Source organism: Balaenoptera borealis (assembly GCF_965194805.1).
Source record: "Balaenoptera borealis genome assembly, contig: HAP1_SCAFFOLD_811, whole genome shotgun sequence".
Lineage (NCBI taxonomy): Eukaryota > Metazoa > Chordata > Mammalia > Artiodactyla > Balaenopteridae > Balaenoptera > Balaenoptera borealis.
Window position 1 is genome coordinate 133,627 of NW_028123391.1, and position 26,983 is coordinate 160,609.

The 26,983-nt window shown below is 44.0% G+C and overlaps 1 protein-coding gene across 1 annotated transcript in view; it reads left to right on the forward strand.

Moving 5' to 3' along the window:
* ELK3 (ETS transcription factor ELK3) overlaps positions 1-26,983 on the forward strand; it is a 68,732-nt gene that overhangs the window by 11,069 nt on the left and 30,680 nt on the right. Inside the window, exon 2 of the mRNA XM_082409049.1 lies at positions 19,098-19,306. Coding sequence (XP_082265175.1) covers positions 19,100-19,306 — 207 coding nt within the window. The 5' untranslated portion in view covers positions 19,098-19,099. The remainder of the gene's footprint in view (positions 1-19,097; positions 19,307-26,983) is intronic.

Here is a 26,983-nt window from a genome sequence, read left to right on the forward strand (position 1 = left end):
GATCCCTTCCAATGTGAATATATTATCATACCAGATTTATGTATAAATGTTGAGGCCTAGAATTTGCATTTTCTAAACCATGCAAGAGTTTTGCCGAGAAGAGCACTGAAGAAAAGCGGTGGTGCTAAAGTGACCGTAGGATCTGGAAGAGTGCAGTTCTTTGCTTAGGTAACCACCCCTGGAAGGCAGCTCTTAGTGCTTCTCCAAAATCCCTAAAGAAGATGTCACACAAATACCAGTAACTCGTAACATTTTTGCAACAGTACTATATATAGTGGGGCCCGAAGACTAGCTAATGTCAATATTTTCCAAATCTTGACATTTCCAGAAACCAGCACATGTTGTGAAATGTTACACTTCAGAAAAAGGGGGAAAAAGGGTTTATAATACTATTAGCCATTTGCAAACTATCAGTTCAAATATGCTATATTGTAACATTTTAACACAGATCATATATTTCTAAACAATATCAAGATCGGCTAACTAGTATCATTTTCTATTTTTAAAAGACATGTAAAAAAAAAAAAAAAAAGACATGTAAAATGGTTTCGGTAGACTTATTCCAGGAAGAGGGAAAGATAACTTTCCCAGGAGTGCTGATGTTAGGGACCATCTTCTTTAGTGACTTAAGCATCCAGACGTGATTGAAGAAATGATACTTTATTATTTTAAACTCTGTAGAGAAGACAAGAGAGTTCTCAGTTTCTCCGGGAAGTCCACAGCTCTCTCCCTCTCCTGGCCGCTGCCAGGGCTCTCTGGGAAGGAAAGCTGGAAGGAGAGGGTCTGGGATTCCTGTTGCTCCAATCCCATTCCCAAGATCAGTAGCCTGATGTGTCATGCGTGTGTGAGAAGCAGCCACTGGTGAAGAGACATGTTCTGATGAGGGCATAAGTGAAGTAGAGACAGACTGAAACGAGCTGTGGGAGGCTTTGGTCGGACAGGGGGGCAGAAGCAATGATCCCCATGGAGAGAGCTTGGTGGGGGGGCGGGACCAGAGATAAGGGCCACAGGGGGAGGAAAGACTCTGAGCCTTTCCCTCGGGGGGACTGAGGGAGGTAGAAGTGCCTGCAGATGTTGGAGGTGGCTCAGACCAGGTGCATTCAGACCAGGGAAAGGGGAAGATGCACAGATCTTACCTTTCTGCCAGGAAATGCCCGACGCTGCAGCTGGACTGGATCGCCGAGTGCAGCTGTGCAGATTTCCCGGTCCCCACGGTCCCCTGGGGATCCTTCTGAGAGGAAGGGATGGTGTCTCGGGCCACACCTGACCCCACCCGGGACTCCTTCCTCCCTGGCCCAGTGTGTGTGCACACGTGTGAGAGAGACAAGGCAGATGTGATGTTGATGATCATTTGTGTGGTTGGCATTTAAGGAACGGCACCGAGGAAAAAGGGCACTATTGTTAAGCAAAACATATTGCTGGTTGCCATTGATGGAAAAAGCGCACTGTCCAGATTTTTAATTAGCAGAGCCTAGGACATGAATTTTCTTTTATTCAACATGTTTTATCTTGCTTTTTTTTTTTTTTTTTCTAATGTTTCCACTGGGTGGTGCTGCAGGAATTCCTACCTTTTGCCTTGGATCTACCCTTCCCAGAAAGACGCCTCTAAAGCATAATAGGAGGAAGTCCTGATTTAGAAAGATTTTACAGTTTCAACACAATAGAAGAGTTTGGAGGATGCTCTGGCAGGAAATGCTTCAGTTTCTGGATGTGGAAAAACTACCATCATTTTGTGTCATGCAAAAGTGTTCTTACCACACTGGGTATATACTTGTGGCCTTCACCAGCTTATTATTTAGCACAGAAAAGGTTTCAAGTTTATCTGAAAGGTTATGGTTTCATTCTAGTAGAAGTGGCATGGAAGATTTCCTTTATTTTCGATTTTCGTAAAACTAAACAAAGTAAGCAAATAAACATTTTCTGACGTGAAGGCAACCACAGATTTAAAAAATCTCTCTGTGAAGGCTTTATTTGAAGCTGAAGGCATTATTCCATTTTTATTTTAAAGATCACTTACACGATGTATTGATCAAAAGGATATCTTAGATTTTTACTCTTGAAATACTCTTAATTGTAAAAAGTCTTTTAGTTTGCTGACCTTCATGTATGGAGGGGGATAGGGTTGGCCTTGCTTAAGAAGTTGAAACAGAGAAGTTAACATCCCTGCCTGAGGTCACGCAACTCTTTAAGGTCATGGCTACGATGAGAATTTATATGTTCTGACTTACAACGTTTCCCCTCGCACACAGGATTGAATTTTATTAATATCAACAGTACAAAAATTTAGGTAAAAGATTTTCCATTCAAAGGCCTATGAAATATAAGAATCAGGGGTAGTGTGTGTGGGGAAATACCCACTGGAAATTAGGGAGCTCATTAAATTGAAGCTCAAATTCAAGAACAGTTAGCAAGATCTTAAGTAAGTTTTACTGAATGCAAAACACCTTTTAAAATTTTATGTGCGTGTCATGAGATGTCATGAAATCCCAAATATGGCTTTCTTAGAACCTGAAAGAGGGCTTCTCCAGAGGTGTTTGTTTTTAAAGGACACATTTTTAGCCCCTGCTGGGTGCTCACCAAGTCCCGTCAGTCTTGTCGTTTCATTGGGATCCCCAGCCTGTCCCTATTCGCAGTGCAGTGTTTCTCATGGTACATGTCATTGTTACATGAAATGCATGCAGGTTTGGGGCCCCGCTGCGGGGCCAGGCGAGATCACCTACCTTTCATTTTCCACTTTCCTCCTGTTGTTCCACCATGCAGTGTGCACACACCGAACAAGAGGATGAGTCTTTCCTGCTGAGAAGGAGCTAGGTTACAGAAGGCACAGCTTCTCACGTCCTGTCTTCATCAAGAGGCAACCTCGATTATTTAGCATTGGATGAAACAGCTATGTATTTAAACCAAGAGCAGATCTTTTTAAAGGGAAACTGGATTTTTAAAAAAAGTGATGGTGAGATGGGTTCAAATTTTCTTAAAAACAGAACCAGTTGGAACAACTGGAGTCACAGATGAGGCAAGCCAGAGATGAACAAGAAGACTTCCTGATTTGATTTCTCGTAGGAATGTTGTATCACCCTCTGTGTTAAAATGGGACTTTTCTCTTAGTAGCAGTGAGATGGGCATATAAGAAATGAAGCTTCTGCTGGGGGAACTATGTGTGGTGATTAAGAAGGTGGACCTTGGAGCCATGTGTCCTGTATACAAGTCTCTGTTTTCCCAAAATGCTCCCGTGGCCGGAGCGTCTTACTCTACCTTGTTAAGTCATGCAGTATCAAATTCAGATAACGTGTATAAAGTGCTCAACACAATGCCTGGTACGTAGTAAATGCTCATCAAATGTTAGCGTTAAAAAAGAAAAGCTCCTATTTAAATAAGTAATGGATTTTTTTTGGTAGGAGCCCTATTCTTGAGAATTCCATGGACACTCAGTATTGGCTGGTGGGGGACGATATAGCTAACATTTCCTTTAGAATGGGACTCTTTGAGATTTATAAATTACCTTTAGGATTTAAATATATCTTTTTTTCTCTACTAGAGAATGTTAGAGTCTCAGAAAGGGTCCATGGACCAAACACAGGAAGAAGATACTGCCCTGGGGATGTGTGTGTGTGTGTGTGTGTGTGTATCCTCTGGGTGTAATTATATGCTTTAGGTTGACCGTATGAGACTGCTGGTATTTGACTGTTTTTGACCCATAAAAACAATTTCATATGGTTGAACCTAATAGTTGCTGATACGGTTAAGAAACATAATTTGAAATAGCATCATAATGAGAGAGATTATAATGAAGAATGATTATATTTTATTTTCATATGTTATTTATCAAAGGCTCAAAAGTCAAAATTCGTCAGGCAGCCTTGGACCACTAATAATCATACTGATATAACTTCTGTTGTGTGCAGTATTATGAAGTAGTCTTGAATTTTCACTGGGGACTTATTAGTAGTTTTATCACATTGAATGTATCATTTTTCTAGCTCCATACTCTTTTGATCCAAATGACTACTGTTAGGAGAATTTGTTCAGTATTTTTTTCCACGTTGAATTCATATGGTTAATTACTCTGGGGAAGAAAAAAAAGTCTCAGTGAGTTTCCTTGGGCAATAAGAGTAGCAGCGTTCTTACAGAAAGCAGAGTTTGGCCGTCGTGTTGAGGGTTAAAACAGAGCTGACACACAAGGCAAAATGAAACCAGAGCTGCAATTACAAAGTGGGACAGATGTAGGAGGCCAGGTTTCCTGTGGCCCATTTTCCAGTTTCCTGCCTGCAACCTGCAGAAGAAGAGGAAGCCAAACGTTACCAAGTATGAGAGCTGAAAGGGGACGTGCTTCAAGCCAGAATTAAGATCCTCACAAACAACACAGACAACAAAAACAATTGCAAAGAAAGTGAAGGTTCGGGTTTAGTCCAAAAATGTCTGGGAAGGAGCAACCCATCTGTTTAAAGAAAAAGCATTGTCAGCAGAGCCTGTACTTCTCTGTGAGACTCCATGGGGGGACCTGGGGACTGTCTCAGGTTGTAGGAACCTCTGATTTTTTACAGTCCTAATCATCTTTCAAGACGTCTGCTTTTTTTTTTTTTTTTTTTTAATTAATTTATTTATTTATTTTTGGCTGTGTTGGATCTTCATTTCTGTGCGAGGGCTTTCTCTAGTTGCGGCGAGCGGGGGCCACTCTTCATCGCGGTGCGCGGGCCTCTCACTATCGCGGCCTCTCTTGTTGCGGAGCACAGGCTCCAGATGCGCAGGCTCAGTAGTTGTGGCTCACGGGCCTAGTTGCTCCGTGGCATGTGGGGTCTTCCCAAACCAGGGCTCGAACCCGTGTCCCCTGCATTGGCAGGCGGATTCTCAACCACTGCGCCACCAGGGAAGCCCAAGACGTCTGCTTTTTTAATACCAGTGGTTACCTGGAAAGATTTTCCCTGCAGTGCCCAGGGCTTCTCAGTCTGTTTCCCGGGCATGTTGACATACAGGAGAGGTGGATGCGACGAACTGATTGGCTGTAATGAACTACAGCCCCACTTTGGGAAAGCTGGGTGACCAGTTGGCCGCTTTGATCTAGCAGGCTTGTGTTCCTTTAACTGCTTAATAAAATTATGTCTGATGTTTTCAAGGAAGAGATTAAATGGAGATGTGTACCTATGTGGAGGACTACAGATCGTACACTATTTGTGTGGCTACCTGATTGTGAGTCACGTGGGGAGATGCTGGAGAAGTGGACAAGTCCATCTTTCTCCCAAGGAAAAAAAGAGAAAAATAAAATTCTACTGTGTCTGGGCGCTTTAGCATGTGACAGAAGAGTCTCTGAAGTCAGATGTTACAGTCCCTACCTTAAAGGTAAAGAAATTGAGATCCCAACAACTTGAGATTCACGGCACACTTTTTTATTGAATGCCTGTGGTTTGCCAGGTGCTGTGATGGAATTGCTGGGTGACGCTGATGGAATGATGGCTAACAAGAAATAGCTCCATCTGTGGGAGCCTTGTTGAAAGCTTCATAGAAGGCGCAGATGCAGGCAGCATCTAAGCCTTGTTGAAGGCTCACAATGTACAGGGCACTGTGCCCAGCTTCTCCCATACACTATCTCATTCAAATCGACTTGTTTCTTTCAGGTGCAGAGAAATAGGTGGGTGCTTCTGGGACAACCATTTATTTTTTTTTTAAACCCCGTGGACTGATCACCACCTCTTCTTCTGGCCCAGGAAGAACAAACTCAGTACCAGGAACATTAGGAAGTTTTGGGATGTTGCCAAATTAGGGACCCAAGGGGTATCCATGTGAGGCAGCCTTGAGTGAGAAGAGGCCCTTTCCCATCTGCATGTGGGCCTAGCCTGAAAATGTGGGATAAGATAGGGCTGGATGTGCAATCATGGCGTGGGGGGGAATGGCCTGCATATACAGATGTGGGAGGAAGTAGAATGGCTGGAACGCACTTTCCCAGCTGGCGTTAATGTAGCCATCCAGTTACTTTTCCAAAGGAAATTCACCCATGTAAAAGTCTCCAACAAACCAGTTGAACTGCTTCTCATTTACCCACAGACAACAGAGTTTCAGAAGGAAGGAGGGGTGGATCATATGCACAGTAAAGGGCAGATGTTGTTATTACAGTGGCTATCAGTGATTTCCCCGGAAAAATCTTTCTCTGTCCTCAGATAGAAGAGTTATTTGAAAAACCGCATTTGAAAAACATTGTGAACTCTAAAGGGTAAAAAAGTAGGCTGAGCGATGGCTGCTTTCCCTCTTTTCCTGTTCACTCTGCTCTTCAAAGCATAGACAATCTGTAGATATTCACAGAATGAATGAGAATATAAATATTTTTTAATAGATAAGAGAGCTTTGAGGGACATGAACTTGGCCTCACCGATTAGCATTTCTTTTTACATGCAGTGTTTGACAATAATTAAAATGTCTTCTGAAAATAAATGTTAATAATCTTAGTTTCACCGTCTCAAAAATAACAAAAAAGACTTCAGTTTGTGCTGCTTAGTTACCAAATATTAATCCTTATTGACTTAGTGCCCTAAAATTATTCTGTGCTGAGTTATCGCAGACCGCAAATAGTACAAATTGTTGTTTTCCAATTCCTTGCCTTAAGTACAGGTGTTTTTTTTGGTTGTTTTTAAAAATATATATATATTTATTTATTTATTTATTTATTTGGCTGCTTCAGGTCTTAGTTGCGGCACGCAGCGTCTTTGTTGCGGCATGGGGGCATCTAGTTCCCTGACCAGGGATCGAACCTGGGAGTGCGATGGTTCCTGACGTTTCTCTTGGACACTGATAACATAACAATACAGAAACTCTTAATAGATGTTGCTCTGGACAGAGGAATTGGACTTCAGAAAATTTTCAGTACTAAGTGTTCAAATCCATACTCACTTCTGTAACCGTGCACTTTTTAACAAGTAAAAAGACATGAACTTGCAACACCTACTTTGTTTATTTCTTACACAGGAGTTTTTCTCCTTTCCTTGGGCTTTCTCATTTCTGACTAATTGGTGTTTTTAAGTTGGCTAATTTCTCTAGTTCCCACAATATGTAGGATTTATAAAGATGATCTGACCCCCCTCAGGCCCCACCTCAGTGTAACTTAAAAAATGAAACCAGAAACATGCAAAGAGAAGTGTTAGGTTGCCACGGATATAAAGAAGAGCAAATAAGTGGGTTTTTCAGCTTCTAAGAATGGAAGCAAAAACCTCACGCTTTGCCTACATGGTCTGTGCAGTCCCGTCTCACGTTAGGATGTCTGGCGCCACCTTGTGGCAGATAGAGAGAATGCCTGCCTCCAAGAAGAGGAAAGCAACTTCTATGAGGGAGGAGGAGGCCTGAGAAGGGGCCGGGGCAGGTCTAGGTGTCGGGGGGCTGAAGCTTAAACAATTTGGGGAAATCCTCTTTGTACAGGCCCCCACCAAGTTATAAATACAAAATCCCTGGGGCCCCTAGACTTGTGCAAGGTGGTGGTCCCTGGGGCATTAGGATCTACCATCAGCTTCACTGGGAGCCCTCCTGGCTGCAGGGTGACAAGGTGGTGATGCTGGTGGTCATGGGGCAGGGCTAGCTCCCCTGGCAGCCTGGCCGCTGCTGGAGGCTTGGTGGATTTTGCAGGAGCACAGTAACCTCTGGACTTAGTTGTTGTTGTTGTTTTAATTGAGGTAGAGTTGATTTACAATATTAGTTTCCGGTGTACAACAGAGTGATTCCAAATTTTATAGATTAAACTCCATTTATAGTTATTATAAAACATTGGCTATATTCCCTGTGTTGTTCAATATATCCTTGTAGCTTATTTATTTTATCGATGGTTGTTCAGCAGTTAGTTGTGATTTTGGTGTTTTCGTCAGAGGGGGTGAGCTCACGTCCTTCTACTTTGCCATCTTGTCTCTGCCCCATGCTTATTTATTTTAGGCACAGTAGTTTGTACCCTTATCTTGTCCTTCCCCGCTTCCCCCTCCCTCCTGGTAACTACTAGTTTGTTCTCTGTGTGTCTAGGGTGGCCTTTGTTTTTCAGGCACAAGTTGGAGGTTGTCTCTGGGTAGATCGCAGAGCCGTTTCATCCAGGCCCCTACACTGAGCCTTGCTTTGGCCTTTGCCATTGCTGCCCCCCACCCCTGCCCTGCCCAGCCCACTGCGGGGAACATCTGCCTCTGTCCTCTCACCCTTTTCTTTTTTAAGGTGGGAGAATATTCTTCTCTTGCCTTCTGGCCCCCAGAGCCTCAAATGCTCTCCTACCCAAGACTCACTCCTGAGGACACAACTCAGTGAATTGTAAATCTGTACCAGAACCTGGTTTTTAGGACCCAACAGAAGCTAAATGTTAACAAGGAAAGGGGAGAAATTCTGGGCTTGCCCTCTGAACAGCAGCAGTTCCGTAACTCTAGCTTTCAGCTTTTGAAGGAGGGGGTTTGATCAAATCCTCTCACCCTTTTCAAAATATCCTCACCCTTTTGTTTAAGGCTGTGCTCAAGCTTACTCTTCTAGAAAGCCTTCTCCAGCTAGTCTGATCCTAACCCTGATCCTGATGTGGCTTCTATACCCTTGGTAGGAGGCAGTATAAGAGAGTGGCTAAGGGCATGGGCTATGGCCTGTACTAACCTCAGTTTTATTCATTCATTTATTTGACAGATGTTTCTTGAGCACCTACTATGACCTGGCAGTGATCTAAGAGTTAGGGCTGCGTCAGCAAGCAAAACAAAGTTTGGGACTCGTGGAGTCAACGTTCAAGAGCAGTGCTTTTCAAACCATCTGTGGAGAAGGACCGGTGTTTTAAATTTCCAGTACATTGTGGACTGATAATTTTGGATAATACCATAAAAATAAATTACTAGGAAAATAAAATTAAAAACAAAGATACCAAAATACAAGCCCCTAGTTTTTATTATAGATTAGGCAGGCGTAAGATTACATTTCAATAAATAAGAATAAACATAATGGGGGAAATAATTACAAAAAGCTACATATTCAGTGAAAATGCATATAAAGGCAATTGTATAGGAGGTCACTATTCATACTGGTAACTTTTGTCGTTCTGTAATTTTAGCCAAAGGAAAAAGTCATAAGTGAAATAGAGATTCCCTGTATTAAATGCCTATAAGCACACTTTAAACAAACACCCTATCTATCAATACTTCACTTTTAATGTAGGAAAGTGTTTTAGGTTGACTGATTAATCTAGGTTGGATACAACAGTGCTACTTGCAGGAGACGAGGTATATAAACCATTTCTGTGTTTTGTTTTAATTACGCTCGAGAGAAGCCCGTCTCACAGAGGTATGCTGACCAGACAGAAAGAAGAGATTTTTAAACCCATTTCGGCAAACTCAGGATATTCATTTTTTAACTTTCATCTAAAATGCAGCAAGTTTGCTGAATTTTAAACTCCATCTTCATTCCTTCATTAGTTGGCAGTTCCAACAATTTATCCTGTAACATAATACGGTTTAAATTAAATCATCTTTTAATGAAACCAATGAATTCTAGATTTGTATACACTTTGGGGTTACAGTTGAAAAACTAACCTTGAACATCACACATTTTAGCATGGTCCTTCTTCATGTTTCTGACTAGTCCATAGTTTGTGCTGACCAGACAAGCCTACTGATCACATACTTGGATGTGGTGACAATGACAAATTGCAGTGAAGTCTCTAAATATTTACTCTCAGTTCCTATACTTAACTCATCATGGACTGGTGACCAACAGTTTGCCCTGATGTTGGCCACACAGAGAGTAGACTGTGCTCTTCCACAGTTGGGCCTCAATTTCCTCATCTGCAAAGAGGGAACAGTAATTTTATTTAACTCGGAGGGCTGTTGTGGGAATTCAGTGAGATAATGCAAAGTGCTTGGTATATGGTAAAGGCTTAATAGATAATACCCAACACGTACAGAGAAAACCAAGAGACGGCTCTTATAATCGGAAAAGACAGATTAATGAATGAATGATAACACTGGAGGACAGACTATGATAAAGTGCTATAAGGACCCCTGGCATGAGTGTGTGTGTGTAAATTATGTCCGTTGGGGAGGACCTTTTGATCTTCTCTGTCCTGCGTGTTGTACTTACTGTTTGAGGCACCTGACTTAGCACGAGGATGGTGACTGCATTTTACTGTCCTCGCCCTGTTTCCGCTCCCGAGGGGTGGAGGGAGCAGCTTTCACTCCTTTTGTGCAGGGTGTTCAGCTCCCCACCACCACCGCCAGTGGAAGTCTGCCTGGCTTTAGCTAGTTAGTGTGCCCAGAGGATTGGTGGCTGGTACCCTTGACCCGAGGGAGATGCCAAGGCTGTGATAGGGCCACGTGGCCTGACGGCTCTCATACGGGCCAAGAGGTGCACCAGCGATGATGAGAGTAATCAGTATATGCAGTCTATAGCATCCTTCTCTTTGAACCTCCATCCAGAAATTAAAGAATGAATCAATGATACTGTTTGCATTTTTTAAAAACAAGGAGTTGAAAACAGAGAACGAGGGTGGAAAGTAACTGCTCAGAGTCTGCCTAAGTGTCCCTCCCACTCTGTGCCAGTGGCCAAGCTCTACACTTGGGCCACCTCCACCATGACCAGCCCAGGGAATGGACCCAGGTGGGCTCCATCTTCATAAGCAATGTTGTCATGGCTATCCCTTGGGTTGTCATTTTAGAACACTTCTCTTTCTTCTTTCTGACCCAACAGTTCTCATCTACTTGACTCCCTTCCCCACTCCAGGGGCACAAGATAGATGGGGACAGAACTAGCTCCAAGGGAAGTGTGAGCACTCAAGGGCCATCTTTGCTGGAGTCACAACAACTTGGAGGCCTCAGGCTAAGCATTTTAAACCAGTGTTTCTTAAGCTGAAGGCAGCAAATATGTACTCAGGGATCTGAGTTTTCTGCCAGAATTTTTTAAAAAATCTGTTCTTTCATTTTTTAAAAAATTGAAGTATAGTTGATTAACAATGTTGTGTTAGTTTCAGGTGTACAGCAAAGTGATTCAGTTATATATATATATATTCTTTTTCAGATTCTTTCCCATTGTAGGTTATTACAAGATATATATTTTTAACATCTTTATTGGAGTATAATTGCTTTACAATGGTGTGTTAGTTTCTGCTGTACAACAAAGTGAATCAGTTATACATATACATATATCCCCATATCCCCTCCATCTTGCGTCTCCCTCCCACCCTCCCTATCCCACCCCTCTAGGTGGTCACGAAGCACTGAGCTGATCTCCCTGTGCTATGCAGCTGCTTCCCACTAGCTATCTGTTTTACATTTGGTAGTGTATATATGTCCATGCCACTCTCTCACTTTGTCCCAGCTTACCCTTCCCCCTCCCCCGTGTCCTCAAGTCCATTCTCTATGTCTGCGTCTTTATTCCTGTCCTGCCCCTAGGTTCTTCAGAACCTTTTTTTTAGATTCCATTTATATGTTAGCATACGGCATTTGTTTTTCTCTTTCTGACTTACTTCACTCTGTATGACAGACTCTAGGTCCATCCACCTCACTACAAATAACTCAATTTTGTTTCTTTTTAAGGCTGAGTAATATTCCATTGTATATATGTGCCACATCTTCTTTATCCATTCATCTGTTGATGGACACTTAGGTTGCTTCCATGTCCTGGCTATTGTAAATAGAGCTGCAATGAACATTGGGGTACATGACTCTTTTTGAATTATGGTTTTCTCAGGGTATATGCCCAGTAGTGGGATTGCTGGGTAGTATGGTAGCTCTATCTTTAGTTTTTTAAGGAACCTCCATACTGTTCTTTATAGTGGCGGTATCAATTTACATATTACAAGATATTGAACATAGTTCCCTGTGCTATACAGTAGGTCTTTGTTATTTATCTGTTTTATATATAGTAGTGTGTATCTGTTAATGTTCTTTCATTTTTTTGTTTTTTGTTTTTTTTTGAATTTTTGAATTTTATTTATTTTTTTATACATCAGGTTCTTATTAGTCATCAGTTTTATACACATCAGTGTTTACATGTCAATCCCAATTGCCCAACTCATCACACCACCACCCCCCTGCCGCTTTCCCCCTTGGTGTCCATACGTTTGTTCTCTACATCTGTGTCTCAATTTCTGCCCTGCAAACCGGTTCATCTGTACCATTTTTCTAGGTTCCACATATATGCGTTAATATACGATATCTGTTTTTCTCTTTCTCACTAACTTCACTCTGTATGACAGTCTCTAGATTTATCCACAGCTCTACAAATGACCCAATTTTGTTCCTCTTTATGGCTGAGTGATATTCCATTGTATATATGTACCACATCTTCTTTATCCATTCATCTGTCGATGGGCATTTAGGTTGCTTCCATGACCTGGCTATTGTAAATAGTGCTGCAATGAACATTGGGGTGCATGTGTCTTTTTGAATTATGGTTTTCTCAGGGTATATGCCCAGTAGTGGGACTGCTGGGTCGTATGGTAGTTCTATTTTTAGTTTTTTAAGGAACCTCCATACTGTTCTCCATAGTGGCTGTATCAATTTACATATTACAAGATATTGAACATAGTTCCCTGTGCTATACAGTAGGTCTTTGTTATTTATCTATTTTATATGTAGTAGTGTGTATCTGTTAATGTTCCTTCATTTTTTGATGATAGTCTTTAAAAAAAAAACTCACATAAACATATTCCAGGTCACCTTATAAACAATAGTCACCAAATAGCTGAAGATTCTCCCTGGATTTCAGTGCCTGTATTGGAGTTGTTGCCTAATGAACAAAGAACCAACGTGGATACAGTAGCTAAATGATGCCTTTGAGCTAGGTGAAGGCCAAACGTCCTCACAACGTGTTCTACGCAGAGGTTTCCCTGTTGCTTAAAAAATAATAGTAAACATTTGAATAACACTTATTCTGTACCAGGTGTAGTTCAAGTGCATTCTTAGTAACTCATGTAATCCTTGCACCCACCCTGTAAAGGAAATACTTTTATTATCATCATCCCCATTTTCCTTATGGGGATATTGAGGCGCAGAAAGGTTAAGTAACTTACCCAAAGTCCCACAGGCAGACAGGACTGGTATTTGCATTTGAACCCAGAGAGTCTGGCTCTGAATCTGCTTTACCCATTATGTAACCTTCCAAGTAGACCGAAGTGGTTCACCCTCTCGCCTGCTGCAAGCTGTAGAAAATAATTGTGCTTCCATGAAAAACTGCATTATCTAGTCTCTAGAGAAAAACCCCTTTGGATGATGTGATTCTGGTTTTGTGGAAGCTATTTTACAATCCTGTTAATTGTAGATAACTGATAGCAAAATAATTATTGTCTATAGATATGCAAATTCTATTCTGTCTTATAGTGTTCAGTTGATTCCTCTCTCACCCCTATTTGTACATTCATTTCAATATTCCTAATTTATAAATGCCTTTATTATTCAGATTCTCTTTTGAACTCGTTAGAACATCTGCCAAGTTCCTGCTTGACTGATGAGTGAAATAAAATCTTTAACATGTCTTCATTTTATATCTGTAGGAGAGCCATGATTTCACCCATTTTGAAAATTATTTTTTAACAAAGGTATTTCTCAACTCTTAGTTTCTCAGTGAGGCCTTCCATGACCTTCTGCTCATATACCCCAGGCTCCCACCCCCTTATCCTGCTCTGGTTGCATTTCCCCATAACACTATCCTTCCAACATACTATGTATTTTAATAGTCATATGTTTGTTGTTTATGGCCTGTCTTCTCCCTTTGGAATGTAAGCTCCATGAGGACAGAGGTCTTCATCTCCTTTGTTCTCTGATGTGTCCCGAATACCCAGAGGGTGTCTTGGCATAAAATGGACACTCAAAAAAAAATTGAAAAAAGTAGAGAGAGAATTGGGTCTCTCTCCTCTTTGTAGGGTATAATCATATAAACACATCTTACTCAGAATAACTTACATTGCCATAACCTTTTTGTTGGTTGCCTTTCAACAAAACATCATGTGTCATATACAAAATTAATTGTTAATTTGAATAGGGTGGGAGCAACCTATTTTATTTGTGAATTTCATCTGGCTGTATAAGAACTATAAACCTTGAGGTGCTTATATCCATTTTTCTTCTTTATATTGAAGGGAGACTATAATAAAAAAATTTAGTGAAAATGATTTGTCAACATGGCAACATAATACACATACCTCTTGCTCCTTTAAAAGGAGGTGTGTGTATTATTCAGATTTGACAAACTGTTTGAAATGATCTGTGCTCCACAGCGGCAAGATCTAGGCTATAAATTACAAAGGAAAAGGAACAGTTGGGGCAAATAGCAGGTAGCTTTGCTCTCTGGAGAGGCCTGGATGAGGTCTTGCCAGCTGCTGTGACTGCGGTCTTGGGTTAGTTCCAACAGAAGTGGTGAGAGAGAGACCATCCACGGCAGGCGGCGGGATTGAGGGTGCAGTCAGCGGGGTACAGAATATATCTAATGCGGAAGGACACCTCTTCCTGTAAGAGCAGTGATGCTTTAGAAGTGGATCCTCCTAAATGTAAAAGTGCAGAGTTTGATTTTGCATTAAGAATGGCATTACAAGCACTATGGAATTTAAAGAATCAATCGATAAAAAGAAATGAAAAATGAAAAAAAAATAAGAATAGAATCATGTGCTTTCCATGAAATTAAAAATAATTTAAAAATCATCAGTTGATGGTTTTGCAGCTATCATATCATTTCATGAGATTTTAAGATTTCAAAGGATCATGTGTTCATATTGAAAATTAAATTTTATCAACCCTAAAAAAAAAAAAAAAGAATGGCATTACAATACCTGATAAAATTTCATCCATTCAAAATAAGGTCTGGGGAAAAAAAAAAGCAGCATTTTCTAGGTAGCCAAAAATTTGATTTGGAAAATTTTTTTTGATTAATAGCATTTCTTTTATGTATTCTATGTATTTTAAGTGGAGATTTGAGGGAAATCGGCTCAATGAGGCTAGGCTGATGAAACATTTTAACTTAAAGCAGACCCCCGTTTGTATAATAATATATCAAACATAAATCTCAAGTATCAACACTTTCTTGAACTTTTTTAATAAGAGCCACAGGATGTTGTTTGAATTACACACATTCCTTATAATGACAGCCAGATAAATTGGACTTGATTATACCCACATGTTAAGATATAGGACTTTATTAAGGATTCTAGGCATCAAGGAATTAATTTTTTTTAAAATACTCGATTTTTCTTTCTGGTGAGAGAACTCTTCATTTGGATGGATTTGCTAATATGTGTTGGTGGTTACAGGGGAGACTGTATTCCTCAGTCACGATGTTAGACTCTTTTTCTTTGCCAATGTCCGGAAGGGGGCAAAGTTTGTAGCTGGCAGAGGTGTGTCACAGAACGTGAAGCATGATTGTATGTGAAGACAACTGTGTAAATGATGAAACTTAATCATAGTTAAAATAAGTTAAGGTGGGAACTAAAATCAAAGAAACAGTGAGTACCCTTGATGGCAGGAACCACAGCGGTGACGTCAGCTGGTGACCCATCCCCCCTCTGCCCTCCTGTTTCCCTCCCTCCCCATGTCCCCACTCCCCCACGTACACTCGCCCATTTCCATCACACCACTGGCTCCGGCCAGAGAGGATGGGGGCATCCAGAGCCGCCCTGGGGGCCCACTGTCTCCCAGAATGACTTCTGCCGAGTGTAGAAGGGGATGACAGATGTTTGTAGATGCAGTACGCTCACAGGGAAATATTTTTGAGACTCATCTCTGAGTAATGTGTGGCTGGATTTCTAACAGTAAAGATTTGTGTGACTGCACACCCATTGAAACTGGTGGACCCGCCGGGGTGGAGGAGTGGCTGAAGAGCTGGAAAAGGAAAATGAGGCCCTCAGCACCGGGCTTGACGTGCTTTAGGCAGAGGTGGCTTGATGCCTTAGTCACCTCCAGTGCAGCCCTGTTACTCACATCCACCCTCTGAGGGATCCTCCCATCCGCAGCCGTAGCCTGGCTCTGACACCTTGGTGTGGGAGAGTGAGGGGGGCGAAGGGGTTGTTCCTCAGCCCACCCAGCCTCACCAAAGCTCTGAATTTGTCAGGGCAGCTCTGTGATTCCTAGTTCTCAGCTCGTGCCTCCCCTCAGCCCAGTTCCTTTATTCCAGAAATCTGCGAGGGCCCTGATGAGGGGGTCCACATCCCCACCATTTGCTCCTCTGCCTTTTCACTTTCTACTCTTTTATGTCTCCCTTTTCTTTCCCTCTTTCCTCCTTCTGCCTTTGCCGTAGGCCATGGCCATAGCACCCATGGTCATTTTTGTGGCCCACTCGTAACCCTCTGAGTAAAGACGTGATCGGGCAATCCCCCTACATAGCATGCTTTCTCGTGTCTAGACACACCTCATGATTGTGAATGTAAGTTTACAGTGTAGAGATATTGCACCCCAGCAAAGAGAGAATTATTTTAGACCAAGACGTCGGGCACTGTAATTGTCAACTCTTGCTACAATGGTGCCGCATAACAAACAGCCCCGGGAGTCACTGGCAAACAGCAGTATTTATTTTCCTCATTGGTTAGCCTCAGGGATGCTGCTTCAGACTGTGGGTTGTGGGACTTGGCTCCAGGCTTTGGGTTGAGCTCCGGTTGGCTCCACGTGCCTTTCATTTTTGGGCAGCAGCTTCATGGCAGTAACAGGAGCACAAGAGGAAAAGTGCAAACATGGGATGCCTCTTAGACCTCAGCTGAGAATTGGCACATTGTCATTTCTACTCATCATTCTATTGGCCAAATCAAATCACGTGGCCAAGCCCAAATTTCAGTGGGATGGGGAGAAAGTACTCCACCCGCTCTGGGGCACTGCTTCGTGGTCACTTGAAAGGGAGAAGGAGTGAAGGATGGAGAACATTTATCCAGTCTACCATACAGGTCCTCATCATTTATGCCCGAGGCACATGGCTCTGATACACGGGCTTGGAACGCCACGGAAAGGGATTGCAGGAAGCACAAGAAGCTCTGAAGAGTCCTGGTTGGTAGAAGCACTAAGTGTAAAACAGATGGAGATGTTTACGTTGTCCTCCTGTCCCATCTGGAACAGGATGGCTCGTGTCAATTAAAGGTGGGGGAGGTGCAGATGGCTGACCACTATCCTACCTGGCATCTCAGCCACAGACCCGGAAATCCTTTCTGTCCAGACCTCTAAACCCACTGGCAGCCTTCTGCCCTTTAAAATTTTAAAGATATTTGAAAGCTTACTGTCTGAAGTGTTTGGCCGAGAACACACCAAAGAGTTTGAGACAACTGTTAACAATTCTTGGTGCCAATGATGAGAAGAAAGTTGTGGCTCGTCCTCAAATAATCGGAAGCTCATATGAGGAGTTGGAGCTGGCAGGCTGCTGCGGATGCACCACCGCAGTTGTGCTTACGAGACTCATGAGATGCAAAGGCGGTTTTGATCTAACAATGAAACGACTTACTGTCTTACAGACTGAGTGGCCATTGTGGTGAAGATTGATTTCTGTAGAGAATACCTCCTTTAAAGAGCCATAAATAAAGTACTCTGTGGGTATTTGAAGAACATTCCTAATCTGCTTCCCTTTAACTGAGAAACCCACGTTGCTCAGGGAAACAATAAAATGTATTCTTTTGGCAAAACATGTGAAAGGAAATAAGGAAATGAATACTTATTGGAGGGCTAGGTATTTTCACATCCATCCCCGTGTGGAAAGGAAGAAAAATGATTTGTCAGTCTGAAAGCTTCCCCTTTAAGAGAAATGCAGGAGAGGTGTGGAGTTGACAAAAATATTGGTACAAATAACACTCCCTAAGGCTGTTATTCTGGCTTCCGGGTCTCCCAGAGTCGTGCATCTTTCTCAATGCTCCCTTGTTCCCATCACCTGGCTACCTCCTGGGGATTCAGAGTTTCCTCCTTGCATAATAGGGGATGATCCCAAGTTCTCTCTGGCTTTGTCCCCACCTCACAACTGGCCTTTGAAGCTTCCATCTGTGCCAGAAGGCAATTTTCCACCCTATGGTCATCCCTGGCTCCCTCAGCCCAGCACTGGACTCTTACCCCCATTTTTCCCAGATCAAAACCCAGGGCACTTCACGTGTCCAATCATGACAGTCGATCTGTGGTGAAGCTTTTGAGGCCAGCCCAACTGCCTCTTCTTTCCTTATGTATGAATGTTGATAAGACAAACAGTTGTTATTACTGTTGTTGTTATTATTTTGAGAATCAGTACCCATTGCCATGAAAGTCCTCAGATGTCTGAAGTTGGTAACTTCCTGGGAGAGTGGGGAAAAATTTCCTCAAGAAGGTCCCATATAAGCTGGGTCATGATGGATGAGTAGGAGTTCACCAGGCTCCAAAGCTAGGGAACAGCATTTTAGGCAGAAGGAACAGCACCTACAAAGTCCACACCAGAGTCAAGGGAAAAAGATAAGATTTTATAGGCTTTCCTCTCACAGTGGAGAAAAAAGTGCTTTTCCCATGTCTGTGCTTGTGACACATGGGGTTTTTATCTGCCACATGACAAGTGCCTGGGAAAGAGAACGACTCTTCAAGTGGCAGTGACCCATTCCTCAGGTCTATAAACATGTATCAGTCAGGCGCACGCTACACTCGGGCATTGGGCTGGGTTATCAGAGTGCTGGGAATGCAAAGAGTAATCCAACAAAGTCCCTTCCTCACGAAGCTCCCCATGTGGTCACACTGATGGAAATACCCCAGGCCCCACATAAATGCACTTATCACGGGGTCTGGCGTTTCACACAGATAATGGCCTAGAGGCTGAGCAGCAAAGGAGTTGATAGGATGGGCGGGAGCATGTTAATCATCGTGGGCATTAACAATGATTAACATGGGGGAGAGTTTGTATGAGGACTGATTCTAGGAATGGGCAGTTCATGAATCATTTTTTCACATTATTCTCAATGCAACCCCGTCACCTGCCGGGATGTGTGTGGCGAATACGAAGGTCACAGGGCTTCCCTGTATTTCTGAATTGTGGCTCTTTACAAAAATGCAGCCAGAAGGCACCTGATTCAGAGTGGCCTGTTGGGATGGAAATGAAAGCAACTTTTGATTAGGTTCACTGGGGGCAGGGGGAGGTGCTGAGGTGCCCACCCTGAGCCCCCAATCCCCCCAGACCTGGCACCTGCACTGATGCGGCCCCTCCCTCCTCAGGTATGGAGAGTGCAATCACGCTGTGGCAGTTCCTGTTGCAGTTGCTGCTGGACCAGAAACACGAGCACCTGATCTGCTGGACCTCCAACGATGGTGAGTTCAAGCTCCTCAAAGCAGAAGAAGTGGCCAAGCTGTGGGGACTCCGGAAAAACAAAACAAACATGAACTACGACAAGCTGAGCAGAGCCCTGCGATACTATTATGACAAGGTAAGCCCTTGCCCTTACGGGAGGCTGTCACGGGGCGGGAGCCACCTTCACAATCCATCCATGGAAGTGGAAAGTAGGGTACCATAACGCTAGTGGCAAATAGAGGCAATTTATGCGGGTTTTGTTGTTGTTGTTTTATAAGAAAAACTATGCCATAGGGATTTTTTTTTTTCTGGAAGCCCTTAAGGTGTTACCGTGGGTCATATTTTGTTCCCTCTGCACTTTCTTCTGTGTTGCTGCGGGATTTTGCTAATAACAACAGAAATTAGATGCGGGAAGTTTCTGGGGCCTCCCTCATGGGTAGTTGCTTGAGTGACAGAATGAATGTGACAATCTAGAAAGTCTGTCTGGTTTGTGATTCACTCAAACAGGCTTTGCGGGAGTCAAGGGGATGGCACCTGGGGCAGTTTATTTAACATTTGGGCACCTGCTATCCTCACGTATAAAATGGGGCTCATAATAGTGTGGGCTCAGGATTGCCGAGAAGAACGAAACAAGCCAACACACGTTAAGCAGTTAGAACAATGCTTGGTACCTGGGGATCGCGACTTCGTGAGAAACTTCCCTAATTAAAAGAAAAACCATTCTCATTTTTAAGTCATAGAGATAAGTCAGAGTGCTTTGTTAATGATAACACAGCATAGTTTCCAAAGCCAGGACTGTTGGGGTGAGTAGTAATGCATTTCTGGAAAAGCAGTTGATGTGCCTGGTCGGGCAAAATTATTGCTCTTTAGGGGTAATCATTTCAGGCCTGTAATTGTTGACCATTTCTGTGTGGATCTGTTGTTGCTGAATATTTAGCCTCATAGAGATAAAGATTTGGAGTCCTAATAAGTATAAGCTTTTGTTCTGGTTTTACTCTTCTTGTTGAAAGGTGAATTAAAAACGGATTTAAATATTAGTTCCTGATCTATGTTTGGTGCCTTCCTCCTGCGAACCTCTTTGGAATTCAGGACAGAGGATTGCACATTGCAGGAAGTGGGAGCATCATTAATTATAAAGTGTTCCTTTGTATGATCGTAATTGCATATGATTGTCATTGAAATGTTAAATGTGCTTCTCTTTAATGTAGCAATTAATTAATGCTGGCTTAATGCAGAGTCTTACCAAGATGTAAAAGCACTTCTCACAAATTGCACTGTCTGAAAGCCTTGCAGATGGTTTGTTGCTTTGCATTTTTTCCCCCAGGTTCTAAGTTACACAATGGGAATTGGGGCCCTCTGAAGGAAAACAGTCATCTCGCTGGCTGGCAGGGTGCCTAAAGAGCATGGCTTTGAGACTGACCAAAAAAAAAAAAGGAATTTTAAATCAAAGTGTCACAGAAAAGGAATTTGGTGTCTGTGACTCGGTTTCACCTTTTCACGTGGCCCAGGCATTGGGGCTGAGGATTGTGTATCTTCAGCACAAAGAGGGATCATGGGCTGAAGATGACTCCCCAAAAGACAGGCGAAGCTGTGCTGTTCAGACTACATCTCATCTCCCTTGGGCAGATTCTGAAAATCTCAAGGGACAGCAGTTTCAGAGCCTTCAGTCACCCACCATGTTCTGGTACTTTCTGTGTCTAAGGGACTGTGTGCTGAGCACTTCCTACCCCTGGTCTCCTTTAAACTCTCACAGCCCCCTGAGACAATCCTGCTGGCATCTCCTCCTTTTACAGATAAGAACGTAGGGGTGTTTGATGGAAACCTTGCCCAAGCTCCTGCAGCCAGGAAGTGGTAGAGCCAGGATGCCCACATTCTTGGCCAGAAGGCCTGTGCCCTGCCTTCTGGGCTGTTCATTTCCTTTGCCTCTGAATGCCTGAGTTCCAGGTAGGCAATCAGGCAGCACAAAGGGTATTGCAACCTTAGAAATTTGTATTTACTGTGAAGCCCCAGGTCCAAGTGGCCAGTGTGGCCTGCTCACCCCATGTGTCCCTTTCCTCTCCTGCTGGGGCTGAGCTAAGGTCTGGCCACGTGACCCTTGTGCAGCCAGCTGGCCGTGACAGTGAGGGCAGGAGTGGCTCTTGTCCAGGGTGTCGTGCAAGCTTGGCCACCGGGAGAAGACGCCCTTCGTCCTTCCTTGGAAACGTGTACACCGTACGCATGCACGTACACATGGCCATTTGAATCTTTCTCATGAAACCTTGTCAAGTGATGAGTAAGCGTGGTCATTAGACACCGAATATAGTTGTATGTGAAAAGAAGAGGAGGGAGGAGAGGGGGAGGAGGATGAAGGAGAAGAGAGGAGTCGGGCAAGAGCGAGGGGAGAGGACGAACAGAAAGCGGGGAGAAAGAGGGAGGGGGAGAAATGGTTAAGGAAGGTTAAACAATTGTATGTTACATTTTGTGATGAACACTCACTTTTTTCAGTTTTGCCAGCGTTGCTCTGGGACTGTATGTGTAAGTTGAATGGTGTGAAATTGCCAATATTTGACCCACAAAAACGGCAGTCTTAAATGGTTTGGTCTCTCACTGGAGAGACAGATTCGAGGAAGGTCTTTGTGAGTGTGGAGCCCCTGGCCACACGGGCACCCCTTGCTGTGCCCCGTCCTGCACTGCACGTGCTTCTCACGGTCACCCAGCCCTCCTGTGACTCTGTCTGCCTTTCAGTGTCATCTTCAGTCCCCTTCTCTCCCGTCCCCCACCCCTCCTTCCCCCCTCCGCCCCTCCCCCTCCTTTGACACTTAGCCAGAACCTGCTCTGCACGTGGCATAAATTCAGTGACTCTCTACCTTGACAGCTGCGTCTTTGTCCCTGTTGTGTTTCCTCTTTTCGGCTTGCTATCATCTCTTCACTGTTGGCTGAAACTGCACACCCCTTGGTCTGTCCTAATAGGGACGTTTCCTGCCAGAGTAGGTAGGCATGAGGATATCATTATTTTTATATGTTACATGTCATATTTTTAGCTCATTCCAGAATACTTAGAAATGGGCAGAGAAAAAAAAAAGTGGAAAATGTGTGCAAAACTTTGCAGAAGGCATCAGAGAACAATGTATGGGCTAATGGTATCAGGTTGGGGCTGAGGTGCTTTAATCATTGTTCCTTAAAATATCCCTCCCTCTCCTCCGAGGGGCATATGATCACAGTGAGAAGTATGATAATAGCATGAACTCTGGGCTGCATAGTCTGGATTTGAATCCAGCTCCATGACTGTGAGTGCTTTGCCTAATCTCTCCTGGTCTCAGCTTCCTTTTCTATAAAACGGGTGTAAGAGTAGAGTCTACGTCAGAGGGTTATGGTGGGGATTAGCTGAGTTAACACGTGGTCAGGGCTGAGAGCAGTGCCCAAACACGTTAAGTGCTGCAAGTGTTAGCCAGAGTAATAACACAGAGGATAGTTTCCTTATCGCTAATTTGAAAAATTCAGGCAGGTACCAAGAAGAAAGTTAGGACCTTTGTGCCAGCATCCTACACACAGGGAGGGGGCGTCAGATCCTGGGTGTTAACGGCTCTTCTCACTTGTGAGCACTCAGGAGTGCTTTGTGGTGCTTTTTAATGATATCTATTTTGGGTGTTTTGAAAATTCAACTTTCAAAGATGCTTTCATATTTAAATGACACTTCTTGCCCCTCTGAATCAAACACCTCCCTGTTTGATTCCCCTGTGCTCCCTTTGCGGTCAGTGCTGTCCAGGGTAAGGTCCTGCTGTGCCTCCTTCCCTGAGTCTCAGACCCCCGATGGGGGAGTGGGCACCGAATAGCACCTTCCTCCGTGGGATTGTGTAAGGAGTACGTGTGACCATGTGCACGAGGCGCTCAGCACCTGGTAAGGACACGCAGCAAATGCCGGTCGATTCTGATATCCGCGTTTGCAAGACTTACTGCCTGGCGGTACAGTCGTGTCTATGGCCGTCATCCTTCCAAAGCCGTCTTCACCATGGGCTCCGGGCTTAGCCACCTTCGTCACTCTGGTACTGTGCGCAGGGTCTGGCACATGTTAGGGGCTCAGTAAATACTGGAAGCAGATGAATGAGCAAACGGATAACATAATGAAGTGGCCGCCACCCAAATTCAAATCACTTCTATCATGAAAGCTGTCGCTAAATAGGCGTTAAACAACAAAAACTTACTGCCTCTGGGTTATTGTACTGTATTAATTATCTAGGGCTGCTGTAACAAATTACCACAAAGTGGGAAGCTTAAAACAACAGAAGTTTATTCTCTCACAGTTCTTGAGGCTAGAAGTTGAAATCAAGGTGTCCGCAGGGCCACATTCCTTCTGAGACTCTGGGTAGAATCCTTCCTTGCCTCTTCCCAGCTGCCGGTGGTCGTCGTCCATCCTTTGTGTTCGTTGGCTTGTAGCTCCGATCTCTGCCTCTGCCATCCAGTGGTGGTCCCTGTGTGTCTTTGTGTCCAAATTTCCCTCTTGAAAGGACGCTAGGTCTATTGAATTGCAGTCCAAGCTCATGACCTCATCTTAACTCACTTACATCTGCAAGGTCACATTCACAGGTACTGGGACTAGGGTTTCACCCTACCTTTTTGGGGAACACACTTCAACCCATAAAATGTATATATATTTCTGACACTCCTGGGCTTACATTTAGATTCTCAAAATTACACACCAAGGGAGAGCTTTGGATTCAACGAATCCTAAAGGAAAACTGCTCCCCGTGACATGGACAGCAGCTAGATTCAACTGCAGGTGTGAAATTAGACTCTATGACAGGCACGTCCCAGTGTACCCACTGTGGGCCGGGTGCCGCGCTGGGTCCCCTGGGGTGGAAGCAGAAGTCAAGAAGATGAGCCCTGCCTTAGAGGGTTTCAGAGTCTAGAAATTCAGCGGTTCCCTGCTCAGCAAATGAATTTAATACATGGCATAGACTGGGAGAAAAGCCGACCGACCCCGATGGCTCCATCCCTGGATTAGCAATGGCTAAGGTCTGGTGTTGGTCGCTGGGGCTCCTTACCCGACCTGCGTTTCTGTGGATTGCCCATTTCTCATGCTTGAGGGAAGGCTGGGGAGGTAGGGTTTTGCAGCCAAGCACTGCCGAGGACCTGCTGCCCCTCTCAGAGCTTTGAAGAGGCGGCTGGGCAGACCCAACTTGAACTCCAAGAAAGGAGTGATGCCCAGACCAGGACGCAGCATATTTTATTCCTCAGACATGGACAGGAGGCCCCTTTTCAGCTTGGAAACATGCAGGTAATGGGAGGACGCCTGTGTCTGAGCCCATGAAGGGCAGAAACCAGAGCTGACAGAGACCTAACGGGAACATTCAGTTCGTGCCTGGGTATTTCACCGTCACCCTCTGCCAGCTTGTTTCCCTCCGTCTTGCTGTAAGCCTTCAGAGATGGATTGGTTCATGGTAGTTCTGGCGGCTCACATGGGGTAGGGCTTTTTTCCACTTCTTAGTTTTAAACTGAGTCTTCCAGAAGGTACTCTTACAGCCTGATGTAATAATAAGGATCTCTTACAGAGATTTTATTTATTAAAAAGTTGAACAACTCTTAATAACCTCAGGCAGACTTGGTTTTTAAATCTCTTGTCCTGGGGTGGGGAAGAGAGGGCTCTGCACCCAGCACACAGCCATCACTGGCCCTGACACCTGCCCACACGCATTGGCCCAAGTGTGACGAGCACGGGGGACGGCTGGCATTCACAGCGTTTATTCTCTTCTTGAACAACTTCTGGGTGGTTTTTAATTATGCAGGCATACCTTGTTTTATTGCGCTTTGCAGATAACTGCATTTTTTACAAATCGAAAGTTTGTGGCAACCGTGTGTGGAGCAAGTTGTAATTCTCACAGTATTTCAGACTTTTTCATTAGTATTATGTTTGTTACAGTGATCTGTGATCAGTGATCTTCGATGTTACTATTTCAAAAAGATTGACTTGCTGAAGGCTCAGATGGCGGTTAGCATTTTTTAATCAATAAAGTATTTTTAAATTAAGGTATGTACTCTTTTTTTAGATATAATGCTCTTGCACACTTACTAGACTACAGTACAGTGTAAACATAACGTTTATATGTACTGTGGAACCAAAAACTTTGTGTCTCACTTTACTGCAATAGTTGCTTTATTGGATAGTCGCTTTATTGCAGTGATCTGGAACCGAACCTGCAGTTATCTCCGAGATACTCCTGTACATCCGTCTCCAGGTGACATGGCCTCTTTCTCTCACCTCTGCCTATTCTTCTGTGGTTCAGTCATTCCTTTGAAAACATACCACCTCCCCGTGAGTGGCTTAGCAGCTGGCTGGGGAGACAAACGTGCAAACCAATTATAATAGTGACATCTTGTAAAGCGCTGGCTTGGCCATGATTCCAGTGTCTATCTTCCAGGAGAGATGGGGAGAGAAGTAAAGGCAAAGTTACCAGAGGTCAAGACATCTGACCCGGGTCTTCAGGAATAAGAACGCATTTACCAGGCTGACAAAAGTTGGGAACGGATTTACTGAGAAAGGGAACAGCATGTGCAAAGGCCAGGAGGTGTGAAAGAGTTTGAGTGTTTATTTAGGGAACGAGGGAGGGATGAGGTTGGAAGAGTGAGCGGGGGATGGAGGATGGAGAGTATTGTGCTAAAGAGTTGGAACTTGATGTCAAGGGCAATGGAGAAGCCACTACAGGGCTGTCAGCAAGAGTGCTGTGGTCAGGTTTGCATTTTAGAAATACAGATCTTTGTCTCCTCTTACTCTTAGTGACATTGATGGTGCCAAAGTCCAACCCCACAGCCCTGATCTTTTTGGCTGGTTAGCACAAATCGATTGCTGTCTGCGGGCTGAGCTAGTGCTGTCACAGCTTCAGCATCAGGCCTGCACGCCCCGCTCTAGAACTGCCCGAGAGGGAGGGGGAGAGAAGGGAAATGGTGGCGTCTGCCTCTTGCAAACACCGGCCAACTGACTTCTGCTCAAGGGAGCCCAAGCCATGACTCTCTGTGTTGCTGCCGAAGGAGACCTGGAAGCTTACACAATCCTTCATCCTTTTCTGTCCAACAGAGCTTTTGTCCTTGTTGTTGTTGGCGGTGAACATTCATCCCAGGGGGAGGCTGAAAGCTTTGCCAGCTCCCTTCTCATCAGGAGATTGAAATGGTGATATGATGAAAAATCCTCCCGTCTCCACAGCAACCTCCCGGCTTATCCTCACGATGTGCCGAGCGGTCTTTACTTAATTGGAAGGGTTTTAGGGGAGAACAGTCAAGACAGAGTCATTGGCAACATATTCCTGGAAGCGGAACGCATCACCTTCTTAACTTAATTGGATAATTCATTTTAAATTGGGTGTGCAATCACGACAGGAAAATGTTCGTCTTAATAATACATATCTGAGCTCAACTGCCTGTACCAAGAAGCCTGGCCCTGGCAGAATTCTTTAATTCCCCCAAATAAATTTTGTGAAGATAATATGATGTATTGTCTGTCAGAGTGGAGAGAGAACAAAAGTCCAGCGAGTGTTTATATCCTGGAACTTTCTAGAACACCTTGGTTGGTTGCAGAATGGCACAGGAGACCCATCTATCCTGGACTCCATTCGGGGGTCTTTTGTATGTCAAAGGCGCCCTCTGTGCTCAGCCCTGGGTCTGAGCGTTGAGGGCCTGGCGTGTTTTGTTGGGTGTCTTTTTTTTCTTCTGTGTCCTGTCAGCCGCTTGGACGGTTTGGAGTACAACAGATGGCAACTGGGCTTTGCCTGGGGGGCCGAGGGGTTAACCAGGGCCTCTCTGCAAGCTCTTGGTCCTGGATGCAGCCTGGAGACCTGTGGGGTAG